General features: G+C 60.9%; 1 protein-coding gene across 1 annotated transcript; it reads left to right on the top strand.

Moving 5' to 3' along the window:
* Window positions 1-10,022: 10,022 nt before the first annotated feature.
* On the top strand, window positions 10,023-16,801 carry HS3ST6 (heparan sulfate-glucosamine 3-sulfotransferase 6). The gene is made up of 2 exons (XM_045871571.2): window positions 10,023-10,444; window positions 15,843-16,801. The coding sequence occupies exons 1-2, from the start codon at window positions 10,023-10,025 to the stop codon at window positions 16,456-16,458; spliced, it is 1,038 nt and encodes a 345-aa protein (XP_045727527.1). The 3' UTR covers window positions 16,459-16,801.
* The last annotated feature ends 1,228 nt before the right edge of the window (window positions 16,802-18,029 follow it).

The raw sequence follows: 18,029 nt of genomic DNA, 5'->3' as shown, positions 1-18,029 counted from the left end.
ATCCCTCAGTCAGTTCCCAGACATGAGCTGGTTTACAGACCCAGGGAGGCTGGGTCCCCTTGAGGAAAGATCCTGGTACATTGCCAAAAATTATATATGGTTAATCTTTCTCCCAGCCTTCCCCAAAACGACCTATATTGGGGTGGCTATGCGTCAGCGAAAAGGAAATAATCAGACCTTCCGGGGACTATTAGACACGGGCTCTGGACTGACTCCAATTCCAGGGGACACACACACTCCGTGTCAGAGGAGGGCTAATGGAGGCGGGCGGTCAATAGACTTCCAGCTCAGGCCTGTCTCCCGGGGGGCCCATCCTGTGGTCATTCCCCAGTTTTGAAGGCATCATGGAAATGGACATACTCAGCAGCTGGGAGCATCCCCATGTTGGGAGGACCGGGGCCTGCAGGTGTGAGGATGGGGGTGGTAGAGGAGGGATGAGGTTTCAATGGCTGGGGAGGGAGGGGCAGGGAGGCTGGTGACACTGTTGGTCTGTTCATTCCTTGGTGACGGGACTCTGCCCTTACCCCCCATCCCCAGCCACACACCAGGGGTCCCCACTCTGGCAGGGGGTCACTGGCCTGTGCAGGGGCTGCTGGCTCACTGTGTGACCTTGGGTGGAGCGCTTAACCTTCCTCTGTGGAACCCAGCCTGTCTCCTGGGTGGGGGGTGGGGCAGAGGGGGACGGCAGATGTGTGGATTCCGAGCAGATGTCGCTCTGTGGGTTAGATTCCGGACACCAAGTTGGTCAGTGGTCATCTGCACAGAGGAAGTTGTGCAGCAGCTGGGAGGGGTCAGCATGACAGAAAGCACCAAGGAGGACCATGCAAAAGAACCCCATGTAGGAGGGGCTTTTTGCTGTTTGCCCCTCCCCACAGCGTGGCAGCCTCCCTCTCTAGAAGACATCTCCATCTCTGCCCTGCTGGGAGCCAGTCCTGATGGCAACTCTAGAAACACCCCCCACCCCCGCCTGGGACTGCAGAGGGTGTGCCCTCCGCCCCATGATTCCAGTTCCTACCTCTGCCTGACTTCTTCCTGCAGGAACCCCTCTGTGTCCCAAGTTGGGGCTGCCCTAGTCACCTGGGATTGTCATCAGCCCCGGGGCACTACCCAGGCCAGCCTGTGATCAGCACACTCCGAGTCTAGCAGCCAGCCTTGGCCGAGGGCAAGCCCACTGTAGGTGCGCAGAGACTGAATGCTTAGTGCACTTCCATAGGCAACATCGCCCCGAGTCTCTACCCTAACCGTTGTTGTGGGGCAGGCACTCATTCTGCAGGGGAGGAACAGGAGGCTCAGAGATGGGGAGGGACTTGCCTGAGGCCTCAGGCTCTCTCTGCCTGCACCTGTCACTTTCCTCTTATCTGTGCCCCTGGAACAGTGGCTCTGGGAAGGTGGTGACCACCTTTTGAGCATAGTCTGAAGGCAGTAGGCATGTTGAAGCTGCCTAGGGGTGGGGAGGGAGCCCGCTGTATGCAGGAATCTTCAGGCCCAGGGCTAGGATGGACTTTGGGCTTTGCTCATCTCTCCCAGCACTCCTGGCTCAGCATGCTGGCTCAGCATGTCCCTGAGTGAACTGGATCCAAGAACAGGTTGGCCTTCTGCAAACTGGACTGATGTGTCCAGGACATGGCCCTGGGGCCAGCTTTCTGGGGCCAGATCTATAGCAGGGTGGGCTGAAGGACCTGCGGGTGCCTCAGGCTGGTGCTGGGGCTGGTGAGGCTGGGAGGGACGCCGTGAGAGCAATGCCTGACTACAGGGCTCCAAGCGCACACCCACACATCCAGGTTCCCTGGCGGTGGGGAGGGCTGGAAGCAGGGTCCTTGGAGGGGTGGTGGGAGAAGGGTGGGTCCCAAAGCCCCTAGGTCCCCTTTCATCAGGAGCTTGGACATAGATGGCTATGATAGATGGCTATGAGCAGGGTCTGTCTGCCGGGGGCCGGGTGGGAGCGAGGTGTCTCCTGTGGAATCATAAATCTTCCCCCACCCCCTTCCTCTTGCTGGGTTACACCATCCCCTTCGGCCTGCAGCCCTGCTTCCTCCTTGAGAAACAAAAGACTCTTTGAGAACCCAGCTCCCGCCATCCCCCACCAGTGCCCCCTTCCGTGCCAAGTGGAACCTCCAGGGCACCGCCTTGCAGCCAAGGGTTCTGTTCAGGGGCAGACGGCTGGTGGTGCTCTGTCAACTCCAGTCACCAGCAGCCGGCAGGCCCGTGCACGCAGGGGCACCCAGGGTAAGGGACTGGCGGGAGAGAGAAGACAAGTGTCTGGGATTCCACTGATCCCCTGCAGGGGCCCACGGCAGAGGGCGTGAGTGAACTGACAGTGCGTGGGGCTTGTGCTCACTCACGGCTTTCAATTTTTCTGAGTGACAAGTGCCAGGGACAGCCGTGACCCCGGTGGGAGTGCTGCCGATGGCTAGGTCCCAGGAACTCCCTGACTCCAGGCCTGTTTGTGGGCTGGGCCGGCAAGTGGGAGGAGGCGCCCAGAGAGGTCAGCGAAGGTCATCGCCAAGCCAGCCACCGTGCCCCCACCCTCATACGAGGTCCTGGTAGGGAACCCAGGGCGATGACCCCCTTCCGAGTGCACCCGTGCTCAAGGACCCCTCCCCAGGTAGGGACGCAGGCAGCGCGCGCAGCACCCACTGGAAGGGGGCGAGCTCGCTCCGCGCTGCCCGTGAGCCAGGCCGGGTCGGCCAGGCCCTGCAGTTCCCCGAGGCGCCGCCAGGGGCGCAGCGGCGGCATTTCCGACGACGAGGACGGGTCCGCGCTTGGGCCCAGGGCCCCGCTACCCTCGAGGCGGTCCGTGGTCAGTGCCGGCGTCCCCCGGGCTCCTCGGCCACACCGGCCCAACATGCCAGTACCCGGGACACAGGCTGAGGCCTCCGGGCGTCCGAGGGTGCAGGGGTTCCATGTGGTGGGCTTCGCGAAAGTGACGGGCACAGGGAGAGCAGTAGAGGCCCGAGTCAGCTGGAGTGGGACAGAGGTGGGGGGTGGGACGGCTGCAGGGGGCGCGGGTACTGGCCGGACGCTTCCAGCCCCTTCTCCAGGGCAGCCTGGCGGGACCCACGTGCACCGACGCCCCCTGCCTCCCCCTCCCTGCGGCCATTCCACGCCCGGGCCCACCTGGGGCACCAGGTTCCGGGCTCCCACCTCCCATGCATCTTTGCCTGCCCCGAGCTTGCCTCCCTCAACCACTGTGATCTTTGCAAAATAACAGTCAGACCACAAACTTCCTTCAGTGGTTCCCCCAGACTCTGCTGGCTCCCACAAATCCCACAGACCCCATTTCTCCAGCTAGATTTCCATTCCCCGGATGATGGCAGTGTCATGCATCATAACTATGCGGTTTCTATTATCCACACCCCCGGCACCCAGACCCTTGCACCTGGGCCTCCAGGCCAGCCAGGCTCCTTTCTAAAACATGCCCCTGTGCTCCTGCTTCTCCAGTTTGCTGTTCCTTCTTCCTCATCCCCTCCCTATGTGCCAGAATCCTTCTAGAAGCTTCTTCTGGTGGCTCTCTCCTCCCCCCCTCCCCCCCACCAAAGGGGCCCTGGGCAGGTCTCCTATACATGTGCACAGAATGGGTCCCTGCTGTCCCCTTGCAGGTCTCACCCCTGCCCAGGTCAGAGACCACAGCACCTTCATCTCATTCCCTTCCCAAATGCTGAGCCCCGAGGAACCGAGGAACGGATATCAGATTCCACTGCCTTCTGCCCACTCCCTCGGTAGGGATGAGTGAGCCAAGCCACACATCTGCATGAGTGTGTTCGTGGTCTGGGAAATGCAGGGACCCCAGGACCACTGACCACCCTACCCTGGCCCTAGGGTTCTGCTTACCAGAACTCAGGGGCCAGAGGCACAGAGAAGACAGTTGTGGGCCGCTGTGACTGACAGGAGGGGAGGGGCCGAGGGTTACCTACAGATAGGCTCCCTCCACCCCAAGCCCTCACCACCCCCCAAGGTCTGTCTCCAGGCGTGATTTGTTCCTTGTAAAACCACAGAGATTATCCATGCTTCAGCCCGTCTTCATGTCTTATCATGTTTCATCTCCAACGACGATGTTTACAAGCAACTCTTGGCTTCAAAGGGCTTGGCAGCTGCATTTCGGGAGCGGGAGTAGGCAGGAGATAGGGCCCTGTGGGCTCTGCACGCCCATGGTGCAGTCTGCCTGTTGCCTGGGCTGCGCCCTCCGCCTCTGACTCTAGTGGCTTTTTGTTCCCTTAGTCTAGACACTGTGGATTTTTGCTGGGCCCCCATCTCTGAGCCAGGAACCCCTGATGTGTGTCTGGAGGTGTGGGGAGGGCAGGGAAGCTGGAGTCAGAGGGAGGATGGCAAGGGCTGGTGTAGGGGACAGAGTCACTGTTCTCTGAGGAGGGAGTGGGGGGTCAATTTTCAGGGTCCTTTGGTCAGACCAGAAAGCCTGCAGCTTAGGGCGGGGGCTGGTGAAGGGGAGGAGTTTGAGGCGCCAGCCCCAAGATGCTCAGTCCTGGCAGCTGGGTTCTGGGTCTCCCTTGAGGGCCAAGCCTGACAAGACTGGCTGCATGCCTGTCTGGCCAACTGTGGTGGTGGTGTGCTTCCCCTGGAAATGAGGGGGCATGGAGTGTGGCCTTCTCTGGTGCCCTGTCCACTGGCCAGGCTGGACTTGCTTCTGGGCCTAGGTCACCGGTGTGTGGAGAGCTGCACACTTGGGGCTTCCCACATTGGGAAGGGTGGCTGGAAACTGGTGGCAAGCCTGTGAACACCCCCCACCGTGCACACCCACGCACACATACACCCCACATGCACACGCGGTCCAGGGCCCTCTGCAGAGCACGGGGCTCCTGAGCCTGCATCTGTTTCCTCGTTCCCGATGGAACATGCTCACAGTCACCATGTCGTCCCTGGGGACTCTTGGCAGGGCATGGATGGCTAGATCTGGCCCCAGAGCCCCAGTGCCCTGATGTGGGGACCATTGAGATGATACTCAGCCTTCCCCAGGATGCTGAGCTGCGTCTGCTTTCAGAGGCCCGGCTTGGGGCTGTGAAGCTGGAGGAGGTGGGGATGGCGTGGAGGCAGAGAAAGTCCTGTTTGCATGAGACCCTTTAGATTCATTTTGAGGATACAGGCTGTTGCCAGCGCGCCCCTCTTGCACCCTGGAAGGATTGCTACATTGTTATCCCTGCCCACTCTGTGCTGATGGCTCCAGGAAGACCTAAGGGAAAGGAGTGAGGGTGGCTAGAAGCCAGCTGGTGGCCCTACCCGTGCAGGAGAGGGGTCTGGCCTCTTTTGGCAAATCCTGCAGCTTCAGGCAGGCTCCCTGCAGGTGTGTGACCCCTTCCATGTGGCTACTGATCCCGGACGCCCTCCTTCCTCCCCACTCCTGGCCAAGGGAACTTCTTCATCTGTCCCTCCTGACACTGGGAATCTCGTCTGCCTTGGCAAAGCCTTCTGTGCCCCACTGTCCCCAGGGGGAGCTGGTCACCAGGAAGCCAGGCCCCAGGAAAGTCTTTCCTCTCCAGTCTTGTCTCCAGGGAAGATGAATTATGAGTAGTGAGGTCTGCCAGGGCAGGAGCAGCTTCAGGGCACCCCTGTGCTGGGGTCCCTGTCACACATCCACTGCCTCCTTATCATAAAGAGTTTGAGAGCTAGGCACCCAGAGAGATGGGGGCTAGTGTCATCTTTGCTTTATAAAGTAGGAAAGTGAGGTTCAGGGAGACTTGATAGCTGCAAGGTCCCCTGCTGGGAGGGGACAGAGCTGGGTGACAGCAGGGACCTCTCAGCACTGAGCTGGGCTGCACGCGCCACCCCCCCCCCCCCCAGCGCTCCCTACCAGGGTGAGGTGGGAACAGTGGGCTCCCGGGGCGGGGGTGGGTCGTGGGTAGACGTCTCTTAGGGGTCCCTCTCCGGGAGGAAACTGCATCTTCTATGTGCTCAGGCAAATCCGGCATCTGAAGTGGAAAACCCCACACAAATCAAGGACAGCTGGGCCTGCCCTCGGCCGCAGCCCCCTCGCCTTGGCCCCCCTGTAGGCTTCAGAACCCCAGCAGACTGCGGGAGTGGGTCTAGGGGGTAGGGGTGTGGTTCCAGGGAACGGAGTTCCTAGAAGCCCCGCATGTGTGAAATCTCCCCCAGCTGTCCCCTGTGGAGGGAGGGAGGCACAGTGTTAGTAATCACTTTCCGGAGCGGGGCAGCTGCTTACACACCCCACCCTGCTGCCCGTGGGGGCTTGCGCTGGGGGTGCCCACCCTGTGGAGGGGACAGGCTGCGAAAGAGGTGGAGAGAAGTGTGGGGGAGGGGCGCTCACGTAGGCTCTTTCAGCTGCACATGTACACACACCCCCTGCCCCCACAGAGCCAGTCCACCGGTCATTCAGCAAACATTCATGGGTGCTTACCGTGTTTAGATGTGGAGCCACAGAAAGGATCAAGACTGACTCCATCCCTGCCCTTGCAGAGCTCATGGATAGGGGGAGGAGACAGATGGGGATCACAATCACCCACGAAGGAGTAATTACAGTCTGCAGAGGCACTCGGACGTAGCTGGGCAGCTGGGTCATGGGTCTGTGAGGCCAGGCTGGGCCTTCCCCTCACCATGACCTTCCTCCCCAAGACTCCCTCCATAGACGGGCCCTCTCTGTCCCACTCTGCTCTGGCCCTCCCCGTCATCTCCCCCACGGATGGTGTTTACTTGGTCCAGCAGGCTGAAGCTCAGCCCACCTCCTCTCCCCAGTTCTCCCTCCTCCCTTCCCACCAGCACAACAAACCTGACTAGCTCAATATCTGACGGCTGGCCTAGGGAAGGTGGACAGACGGACCTCTGCCTGGCCATCCAGCCTTGGCAGGGAGCCCAGACTGGGTGAAGGGGGATTGAGCCATGTTGGACCCTGAAAGTGAAGCCCCCCTCGCCCCCGGGGAGGTCTGGCTGGGCAGAGAGACTTGCTGATGTATTTCTTCTTGACAGAGGAGGTGAGACTGGACAGGGCAGGAGGTGGGTGACCCTCTCAAGGTGCAGGGACAACCACCAGCCTTGTGCTCCCATGGCCTGGTTTCTTTCAAGTCACTTTCTACCACTGTCCCTAGATCACAGAGGCAGGAGCCAGTGGAGAGCCAGGGCTGGACGCTGACGGCAGGCTGGGGCAGGGGCAGATGGGAGGAGCTCTCAGACATCCCGGGCAGGAGGGAAGGCAGCAACCCTGCGTGTGAGGAGCATGGACAGGCAGATTCCGAAACGCCCAAATTCAACCTTCAAAAGGACTCTTTGTAAAGGGCTAAACATGGAGTGACCGTGTGACCCAGCAATTCCCCTCCCAGATATATGCCTGAGAGAAAGGAGACGTGTTCACGTGAGAACTTGTGAATGAGCGTTCACAGCAGCGTTATTCACAATAACCTGAAGGCCGGAAACAAGCCAGCGTCCCTCAACAGACGAGTGGATAACAGAAGGTGGTCCATCCACACAGCGAACATTACTCAGCCATAAAAAGGAACGAAGCTCCGAGCCTGCCAAAACATAGATGATCCTTGAAGACGTGACACTGAGTGAAAGAAGCTGGTTGCAAAAGACCACGTATTCTATGATTCCACTTACATGAAACATCCAGAACAGGCAAATCTATAGAGACAGAGAGCAGGTTAGAGGTTGCCAGGGGCTGGGGGAGGGGAGAATGGGGGATGACTGCTAATGGGGATGGGACTTCTTTTTGGGGTGATGAATATATTCTAAAATCTACTGTGGTGAAGGCTGTACAGCACTGTGAGTATACTGGAAACCACTGAATTCTACGTGCTAAATGGCTCAGAGGCATGGTATGGACGTGACATCTCAGCAAAGCTGAGCACCACGACTGAGGTCTCCATTTTACCAAGAAGGAACAAGACGCCCAGGCTGGGCCCCGAGGGTGCACTCCCTCTCGGAGACGGGCCTCTGCCCTCCACCCCTGCCCCATACTCTCTGCTGCTGCTGTTCTCGGGATGCTTGCCTGACCCTCACCTCCTCCAGAAAGCCTTCCTTGCCCTCTCCGTCTGTTTACATCCTTCCACCAGCTGACCTTTATCAAGTGTCAAGTATCAGCCAGTTTCTGTTAGGTGCTGGGGATACACTGGTGAGTAAATGTTCCAAGTCTGCCATCCTGGGTGTCCCCAGATTTGCACCCACCCCTCACTTGACAGTTGGGTGGTGGCTGGAGGGAGGGGGTCAGCTAGTAATCTGTCCTTGTCCCTGGCTTCATTCCCCTGCCCTCAGCATATTAGTTTCCTGCTGTTCTTGATAAATTCCTTCCGGAAAGCCCTGAAGCAGGTGTCTGGGTGGCGGGAGGGTTGGGGTGCTGAGGAAAAGGCATTCTCAGTGGGAGGAACAGCATGAGTGAAGAAGGAACAGCATGAGTGGAGGCTGGGAGGTGGAAACCCACTATGCCTGTGCTGGGCAGGGAGACAGAGGGGCCACCAAGGCTTAGTGCTGCATTCGGAGCCTGGAGAGATGCCTCCTGTGACTGTGGGTGGGTGCTGCAGGTGGAGTGGGGCCCCACCCAGCAGAGCTCTAAGGAGAACCAGACTGTCTGGAACAAATCCCCTTCTAAGCTAGACTCTAAGAAGAACTTCCTGTGACCCTGTGTGTATCAACATGCACCCAGACAGTGCTGTGCCAACAGCCCGCCTCCAGGGCTCCTGGCTGAGTCTTGCCCTGACAAGCAGGTGCAGGCCTGGTGTCTGGGACCTGGGCTGGGGCGCTGATCAGTGGTCTTCACCCCATTGGCTCTGCAGAGACCCCTCGGTCCAGGGCTGCCTCTGGGTGGGAGCCCTGGAAATGTTTGTGGGTCATGGAGGCCCCTGCCCCTTGGAGGTACCCCAGGTTTCTGGGACTTGTCCAGATGCCTTTAGTCTCAGGAACAAGCAGAACCCAGGGCAGTGGACTCTGAGCATCCGCTGGAGAGAAGCTGGCCTCTTTGGAGAGTCCACACCCATGGGGCACCTACTTGCGGTAAGGAAGTCTGGGGCAGAGGTGGAGAGAGGACACGGGTCCAATTCCCTGCCTACCTGGGACTGTTGCTCACTGAGCCCTCTCTCCTCTGTGCTTTTCTTGTGCTGTGCTGGGGGTTCAGTGAACCTGGGGGTGCATAAAGCTCCCACAGAGTGTCCAGCGCCCAGCAGGTCCCATTACTGTAAGTGACCCCTGGATCTCACTGCTCCTCAGCAGGAGCTGCTGGGGACAGGACCCGGGTTCCTCTTTCCAGTCCCCCAGCCCGCCTCTCCCGAATCTTCTTATCTCCGACAGGAGCCACGTTGCCAGCGTCAGAGATGGGTCCCTGACATCCCAGGGCAACGCCAGGTGCACAGACAGGTGGTGTGACATGGTAGAAAGGGTCAGGAGACAGGTCTGCGTGGGCCCTTGGGACAGACGCCTGTCATCCCTGAGCCTGTTTCCCCGGACTCTAAAATGGTAATCGTACTTGGCCAACCCTCTCCAGCCGCCAGGGCTGTGACCCTGACGAATGGCAAGCCGACTGTCAGCAAAGCACGCCCTCTTCTCCCCTCAGACTTCCCTCGACGCCCGGGAACCCCTCTGCGCAGCAGGGCCAGGGTCCACGCGCCTCCTCGATCCACTTGCTCGGCCCGCGCACCTGCTGCTCCGCCCTGGTCCGGGAGGGCCGGGGATCCGTCTTCTAGGAGCAGGTCCTGGGGCAGGCACCTCAGTCCTGTCATGGCTCTCAGAGCCGACCGGTCGCTGCAGCATCCAGGCGCATAATGATGATGGCCCTGGAGCCGAGAGGGCTGGAGCCCAGGGTGTCCGAGAGGGCGCGTCCAGGTAGTCTCTGAAGCTCCAAATTGCGCCCGGGCCTCCACCGCCGCCGGCGCGTCCCGGGCGGAGCAGTGGTCCGGGGGCGGGGCCTCGGCGCTGGGCGGGGCTTCTCGGCCCCGCCCCCCGCCCGCTCCAGCCTGCCGGGTGGCGGGGCGCAAAGCAGAAGCCGGGCGCGGGCTGGCTGAGCGCGGCACCGGCCGGGATGCGCTCCCTCCTGCAGCCCCCGATCCAGGGCCTGGGCGCGGCACAACCCCATGGCAGGTAGCGGCGGCGTGGGCGGCGGGGCCGGAGGCGGCCAGGGCGCGGGGGCCGGGCCGGGGGCCGCGCTGCGGGCGCCGCGGGCGCCGCGGGCGCCGCTGGTGCTCGCCGCGCTGGTGCTCGGCGCCTACTGCCTTTGCACCCTCCCGAGCCGCTGCCCGCCGGCCGCCCGCGCCCCTGTGCCGGCCCCCGCGCGCGCTGAGCCGCTCCGCGCGGTCGGCAGCCCCGGGGCGCCAGGCTTGCCTGTGGCCAGCGGCCCGGGACGCCGGCGCTTCCCGCAGGCGCTCATCGTGGGCGTGAAGAAGGGCGGCACGCGCGCCCTGCTGGAGTTCTTGCGGCTGCACCCCGACGTCCGCGCAATCGGCTCTGAGCCCCACTTCTTCGACAGGTGCTACGAGCGCGGCCTCGCCTGGTACCGGTGAGCGCCCGGCCTGTCCGCCCCGTCGGCTTCGGTGCGCGCCCTGGCGAGTGCCTTCGAACAACAGCATGTGCGCCCCTGGGGTCTCACTGGAGACACGGCGGGGTGAGGTATCCAGGGATCCGGGCTGAGACCAGCCTGGGTGGGGGGCCGAGGCTTGACCTCGGGGACACGATCCCCCTGCATTGGATTTTACAGAAAGGAGGAGCGGTCACTGGCCGGGGGCTCCCAGAAACTTTGAAAAGTCCAGGGAAAACCCTGGTTCGGGGTTAATGAGGGTTCTCAGCAAGACTGGAGAGGAGGAGTTTCGATTCCAGATGAGTAGTTGCAAGCTAGTGGGGTTTGAGGAGCATTAGAAATGCTTCACGCTCATCCACCCTTCCCCACTGGATCACTCTGGGAGAGCGTGTCTGACCTCTGGCCAGTTACCTCAAGAATTTTCCCTGCAGCCTCCTAGCAAGTGTCTGCCTCCCCCCCAGAGCCTCAATCCTGGGAAGAGGAATCCTTCTCTGTGGTTCTGGGGGTCTGGAGAAAGTGTGGGCTTTATTTAGAAAGGAGGAAGAGGTGGGAATTGGGACCCCAGCCTCATGTCAAGGGCTCTGTAGCTGCCCTGCCGCCTAACAGGATGGCCTTGGGGTGCCGTGGCAGAATGTGGGGGAGCACCCTGTCCTGGCTGAAGCAGTGTGAGGCCCTGCCCTCTGCCTCCTTCAACTGTGCAAAAGCCTGCCATGGTGCCCTGTCCCTTCCTGCGGGGAAATGAGGGCTTCCAGATGGAGAGTGAGTCACCCCACTCCCTGTAGCTCTCACCTCATCCCCAAGTACTGGGCAGAAAGGACCCAGCCCAAGGTCACCTGGGGAACTAATGGGGAGTGCAGGGTGGCAGGACCCAGACTCTTGACTCCCAGGTGCACCAGTTTCCTCTTCCCAGATTCCCCTCCCCCCCAACCCACCCCACACCCAGCCGAACCCCGCCCACTCCTATTTATTATCTTTGCCTTTTGCATTAAAACCACTCATGGGTTTGGAGGGGCCCCAGTGAGAATGGGGATGCTGGGTCCTGAGCTCTGAAGGGTTGCTGCTGTTGGGGGCCCTAGGGAAGTCGGGTGGTGATGGGGAAGCAAGTCCATCCTTGGACCCAACTGGCCGAGTCCCAGCATCCTCGATGCTCAGGGAGAGACAGCTACCCCACTCTGACAGTGCTGCAGCTTCCAAAAGCATCCCTAATCCCTCACTGCTCTGCAGAGGGAGAGGAAGAAGAGGAGGAGGGGCGGGGGGTGGAGGACACACTGTTACCTATGGCGCACTTGAGAGCTTTGACCAAGGAGCTGTGGGGAGGCGCTGAGCTGGGCTAATGAGGGTCTGCAGCAGTGCTAGTCCCCCACGGTTCTCAAAGAGCCTGGGGTCCACAGGCCCTGTCTAGCCCCTCCCTGGGTGCATGCTCCAGTGCCGGGGAGGGTGAGGCAGCTGAGAGGCAGCTGGGCCTGATTTTCAGCTCTGGGGAGGTGTTCTTGGGATCCTGGAGTGCCTGAGGTGGGACCGGGGAGATTCAGGAGCATGTCTAACTCTGGTAGAGAAGAGACTTTCTCCTTTCTCATTTTTAGAGCCCCCTCCCCTGGGGGGAGGGGTGGAGGCAGAGGGTGCAGAGGGTCAGGTCCCAGTGGCCTCCATTAATCCAGAGCGGTCTCTCAGAGCCGGCTAGCACCGACCCTTCGCCGGCCAGTGCAGAGCCAGCAGGAGCCAGGCTGGCTGAGCTTCTGGGGTGCGTGCGTCCAGGTGCCCCCAAAGGGACTGTGGCTGTGTACTGACAAGTGTGGAGGTGGGCTTGCTGTGCTCACAGCTGCCCTGTGCTTCTGGGCCTGTCTGTCCTTTCCACCAGCTGTGAGTGTCCAGTAAGCCTCTGAAAATGCCCATCCCTGCCTCAGTTTCCCCTAAAGCAAAGAAGTTGCCCCGCCCCTGGGCATGGTCTGGCAGTGTTGTCTGCTCTCAGGACCCTGGGTTGGGCCTCCAATGAGTGCAGAGCCCTGTTCTGGGGAGGGGGTTGGGGCAGTGAGTAGAGGAGGAGTGGCTAGCGCCCCCAGTTGAATTTTTGGGACCCTCCCCCTCCTTGCCCACAGGGCTGTGACCAATCTCATTTCAGGCAGTGGCTTCGGTCCTTCCCATGGGCTGCTCAAAGTTGTTGCCTCTTCCTGGGCTCCAGGAAGTTCATCTCACAGGCTCTTGAAGGTCCTCTGTCTTGGGGACTGTGACCCTCAAGTGCCCCCAAACTCAGCATTTTTACTTTATTCACTCACTCACTGAATACCTTCTGCTTGTCAGGTGCGAGGGTCGCACAAACACCCCAAAGTCTCAGTTCAGGAGGGAGGAGGGGCAGGTGGGGGCTCTACTTTGATCATAGCATTTTGGAAAAGTGAAAGGAGATGGGGAAGGATGCAGGTGGGGGAACCCCCCTGGCTCTGGCAGCCCAAGCAGCGAATGCAGGAGCAGTGAATTTGGGGTCTAAGTATGTGGGGGGAGGGATCCTGGCTTCTGTGGGATTTATCTCCCCCTGCTCACCTGGAGAGAGGCTCATGTGACTGGGCACTCAAGGCCCCCACTCCCCCCAGCACTGCAGGGTTCCACACAGAAGCCAGGACTGGTTTCTGCTGGGTCCCAGGCCTGGCTGGCTGGGGCCCAGGAGAGGTGTGGGACCAAGTGAGCGGGGCTGAGGATGAGGGAGAGTCGCCCAGCGCTGGACTGAAGCCGCAAGGAAATGCAGACCAGATGAACTTGGTGGGGGGGGGGGGGTCCATAGAACAGCTTGTCAGATGTTTGCTGTGTGGGGGTCAGAGCCTTGCTCCTCTTCTCCTCCCCAGTCTCTCCTACCCCCCAAAAGTCCCCATCCCCACCCTACTCCACTCCCCGGGCCAGGCCTGGGGAGAGTCACTGATCCAAGGATCTCCGAGCTCAAGCTGGTGTGTGGCAGGAGTGGGCCAGGGAAGTCTGCAGCCCCTGCCCATCCCCACTCCTCTCCATGGTGGGTCCTGAGGCACCTCTTTCGGCTGCTCCTCTGACTTCCTTGGAGAGACAGCAGCAGTAGGTGCTGATGTCCCCTTACCTCTTCCTTGTAGCCCCCCTCCCCACCAGGAAGGAGCCAAGGGGAGCAGGATATTCAGAAGCCGAAGTGCAGAGTCTGCTAAGGGAAAGATGGTGCACCTCTGGGGTCACTGGGTGCCTGGGGGATAGAAGGGATGGAAAGAGTGTGTGGAAGATGGGGGGGGCATCCCCTGAGCAATCCGGGCTGTTGTCTTCCCTGAGGAAGGTGATGAAGGGAGGGACAGTGACTTCTTCTTCTTCTTCTTTTTTTTTTTTTGAGATTTATTATTTATTTGGGGTGTGGGAGGGGCAGGGGCAGAGGCAGAGGCATAGGGAGGGAGAGTCCCAAGTAGACTCCCTGCTGAGCACAGAGCCAACACAGGGCTTGATCTCACGATCCCAAGATCAAGACCTGATCTGAAACCAAGAGTGGGACACTGAACTGAATGCCCCACCCAGCACCCCAGGGACGGTGGCTTCTTCTTTTTTTTTTTAAAGATTTTATTTATTTATTTGAGACAGAGAGAATGAGAGAGAGAGAGCACATGAGAGGGGGGAGGGTCAGAGGGAGAAGCAGGCTCCCTGCTGGGCAGGGAGCCTGATGCGGACTCGATCCAGGGACTCCAGGATCATGACTTGAGCCGAAGGCAGTCGCCCAACCAACTGAGCCACCCAGGCGCCCAGGGACGGTGGCTTCTGATTGGCCTGGCACACCGTGTCTTTGTGGGTCTCAGCAGTGAGGCTCAGTGCAGGGAGAACTCCTTTCCCTCTCGTGAGCCCTACATCTCAGCCCTTGGTGTTGTCACCAGCCAAGATCTCCTTGAACTTATCCCTTTGGAGGGAGAGGACTGGGGACTATTCCCAACTGTACTCCCAGTGGCAGGAGGCAGGCTGAGGGGTGCAGGGGCTTTGGGAGCAGAATCCAAGCTGACCCCAGCTGCAGCCCAGGGTTGTGGACTAACGTCCCCCCTGCCCTTCCTGCTTCCTCCCTGAGCCTCTGTGTGCCTGCCTATCAAATGGGGCAGTGAGCGGCATGGAGGGAATCCCAGCCCAGTCGTTCATGAGATGGGAGAAGCAGAGTTGTCCCTATCGCTTCTGTAGACCAGCTCTGCCTGGAGCCTGGTTTTGAGGGAGGGGGGAAGCTCCCATAGCTAGCAGACGATGCAGCCCACCTGACCCCCCAGAGCCCCTGGGGGGGGGGTGTCAGGGAACCAGTGGCATGCCCTGGACTCACATGTACACGTTCCTGTCCTACCACTAGCACCCTCCAAGCTAAGCACCCCACCTTGTGGGTCTGTGCATCTGCGTGTCCACCTGGCCTGAGTTTTGTTGGGGGTCTGAGCAGAAGGAGGAGACTCAGGCCCAGCCTCCCAGGGGCTTGTGTCTGGGGGTCCCCTAGGCTGGACGGAAACCTGAACTCCACCCTTGGGTCAGTTCCCTGGATGGGGCCAGTCCTGGGGGCTGTGGGCCAGGTAGGGGCAGCTCCCTCAGAGGACAGGAGGTGGGGCCAGCCCGCAGAGACCTCTCCTCCCTAGCACAGGTCCTAACAGCCTATGCCTATGTTGACCTAGTTCCTGGCCCTCCCCCAGGGCTGTTTGCTCAGCTGGCCAGGCCACACCCCGCCCTGCCTCACCCTGTACTACCTGGTTGGCAGGTGTGGCCTCGAGACACTGCTCAGGGTACCTGCCCCCCTGGGCCGGCAGGGTGGGCTGCCCCAGGTTTGGGTGGTCAGGGGGCTGTGGGGCGGGGAAGGCAGGTGGGGCTGTGTGGGGGGAGACTCCCCCCAGAACAACTCCCCCAGAACCTTGGGATGGGATCGGTGCTCCCCTCCCCAGGCCAGAAATGCTGCAGCTGCAGCCTGGCACTCTGGGGTGTAAGCCTGGTCTGGGAGGCCCAGGCAGCTGGGGGACTTGGGATGGGTCCGGAGGCCACCGCACTCACTGTTCTTCAGTGTGCAGTGGATCCATTCTGATCCGGTCCAGGTCCGTGAGAATTAGCAGGGCTATAATCAGAGGCCGGAGAGGCTGGGGGCGGAGGTCCAGGCCGCCGGCCTTGGGAGAACTGGGTCTGGGGCCAGAGCCCCAGCGGTGTCAGGTGTGGGCACAGTCTAGTTCTGGGAGGGGGGCAGGGAGCCTGTGCTGGGGCTGGGGGTCCTCATGGCCTATATCCAGGCTGCCCACCCAAGCATGTAGGATGGGTGGGTTTGCTGGGGAAGGCTTGCCCACCTTGGAGGTTTGGGACATCCCTGGAGGAAGGCGAGGTTAGTCCTGGGTCCCTGGGGGCCAGTACCCGCTCTCACCTACCTCTCCTCACCCCCGTGGCCCAGGAGCCTGATGCCACGCACCCTGGATGGGCAGATCACCATGGAGAAAACCCCTAGCTACTTCGTGACTCGGGAGGCTCCTGGCCGCATCCACGGCATGTCCCCAGACACGAAGTTGATCGTGGTGGTGCGGAACCCCGTGACTCGGGCCATCTCCGACTACGCCCAGACTCTCTCCAAGACCCCGGGCCTGCCCAGCTTCCGTGCCCTGGCCTTCCGCCATGGCCTGGGCCCCGTGGACACAGCCTGGAGCGCCGTGCGCATCGGCCTATACGCCCAGCATCTGGACAACTGGCTGCGCTTCTTCCCCTTGTCCCGCTTCCTGTTCGTCAGCGGTGAGCGCCTGGTCAGCGACCCGGCGGGAGAGGTGGGCCGTGTGCAGGACTTCCTGGGCCTCAAACGGGTGGTCACGGACAAGCACTTTTACTTCAACGCCACCAAGGGCTTCCCCTGCCTCAAGAAGGCCCAGGGGAGCAGCAACCCGCGCTGCCTGGGCAAATCCAAGGGCCGGCCCCACCCCCGGGTGCCCGCGGCTGTGGTCCAACGGCTGCGGGACTTCTACCGGCCCTTCAACCGCAAGTTCTACCAGATGACTGGCCAGGACTTCGGCTGGGACTGAGCAGGACAGGCCAGCCCGTGTGGACACTCAGGAACCTTAGTTGGTGCCCGTCCCCTGGCCAGAACAGCCCGTGTACAGATGATGGGTGGAGGAAAATATTTAAGAAATAAAGTTTGGGTCTGTGTTCTTGAGGGTTGCAGGGTGGGGGTTGGAGGGGCCACCGCACAGGAAAAGGATCATCACACCAGCTCCCATACGGGACACTGTTCATATGCCAGGAGTGGTCCCAAACCCAGTCCTTTTACATCCCTTGAGATGTGCAGTGAGCTTGGCCGCATGTGACAGATGAGCACCTGAGGCTCAGAGAGGTTTAGGGCCTGCCCAGTGACACAGCTTCAACCTGGTGATTCTGGAAGTGGCCCTCGGGCTCTGTGGTCAGCCCTGGGATGCTGAGCTATGTTGTCCCCATGTTCTGGATGAGGACATGGAGGCCCTAGGTGGCCCACTTGAAGCCTAGGGCAGGATTTAAGTTGGATCTATCCAACTCTTAGGGCTACACCCATGACCTCAGCTAATTCCACATCTTAATGCCCATTGGATGCTTCCTCCTGGAAATCTGGTGAAATTGCCCAACAGTGAGTGTGATTGGCAGGAGGGGGTGGTTCTAACAGCCTCCAAGCAGCCGGGACAGTCTGGCACCACCCACCCAGGCACTGCCCACCCTTCAGACCCTGCACGATCTATAGGACTGCTCACTCTGGGTCCCACACCCTCCCCCGGGCCCTGGATGCCCCAGTTCTGTGTGTGACAGGCTCTCTCCCCTGGGGCATGGGCAGGGGCGGATGCAGCCCAGCTGCGTGCTCAGCTCCTGAGTTAGGCCCGACTGGGCCGTGCTCCGGGGCCCCAGCCACTCCTCCCCCTGGGAGTGCAGAGGCCCCTTCCAGAATGACTGCTCCCAACCACAATGCTGCCTGCCAGGTGTCCACAGACTGCCACGACAAGGGCCTCCAGGGACCCTTAGGCCCAAGCCTGGCCTGGCCTGGCTGTGCTGGGCCCTCCCGGGACGTGGCTGCATCCTCTGCACCCCAGGCCTTGGGTCCCTATCAAATCCTTGGCCCTGCTGTGGCCTTTCCACCCTGGGCTACTTGCATCAGCTGTGCGTCCTTGGCCCCAGAGCCGAAATGAGGGAGGATTTCCAGGGGAGTGGCAGCGCCCTTTCTGGCTGACTGTGAACCGGTGACCCCATCAGGCAGGGCAGCTACTATCTTTGCCACATGACCTCGCGGGTGGTACGGACCTGGGGCCAGTTGAGGGAAGGCGCAACCGGACGTGGGGAGGGAGATGGGGGCCTCTGTGCTCCGCAGCCCGGAGTCTTGCCCCTGTTCCTGCTGGTTCTGGGCCCAGAGGACACTCCTGTCTGGCCTGTCCGGAGGGGCCAGCACTGTCTCTAGGCTCTGCCATTGGGGTCAGGCCAGGGGCCGGGCTGGGGGCTGCTCCCAAGAGACCTTGCTGGAAATGTGGTGGGCAGATGTGGGCACGATGTTCCTGTGGCCTCCTCCCCAGCTCCGACCTCTGATGTGGGTGCCGGGGGGCTGGCCCAAGTTGCAACAACGATGAGGAGGAAGGAATCG

This window comes from Mirounga angustirostris, unplaced genomic scaffold (genome assembly GCF_029215605.1).
Source record: "Mirounga angustirostris isolate CCGP_5_RB_7025 unplaced genomic scaffold, mMirAng1.0.hap1 SCAF_5, whole genome shotgun sequence".
NCBI lineage: Eukaryota > Metazoa > Chordata > Mammalia > Carnivora > Phocidae > Mirounga > Mirounga angustirostris.
The sequence above is the reverse complement of the archived record's forward strand: the minus strand, read 5'-3'. Positions and strand labels throughout refer to the sequence as shown.

Coding starts and splice junctions, on each gene's coding strand:
- HS3ST6 (XM_045871571.2), top strand. CDS start 10,023: ATGGCAGGTAGCGGCGGCGTGGGCGGCGGGGCCGGAGGCGGCCAGGGC. Junction 10,445..15,842: donor CGCGGCCTCGCCTGGTACCG/GTGAGCGCCCGG, acceptor CCCGTGGCCCAG/GAGCCTGATGCCACGCACCC.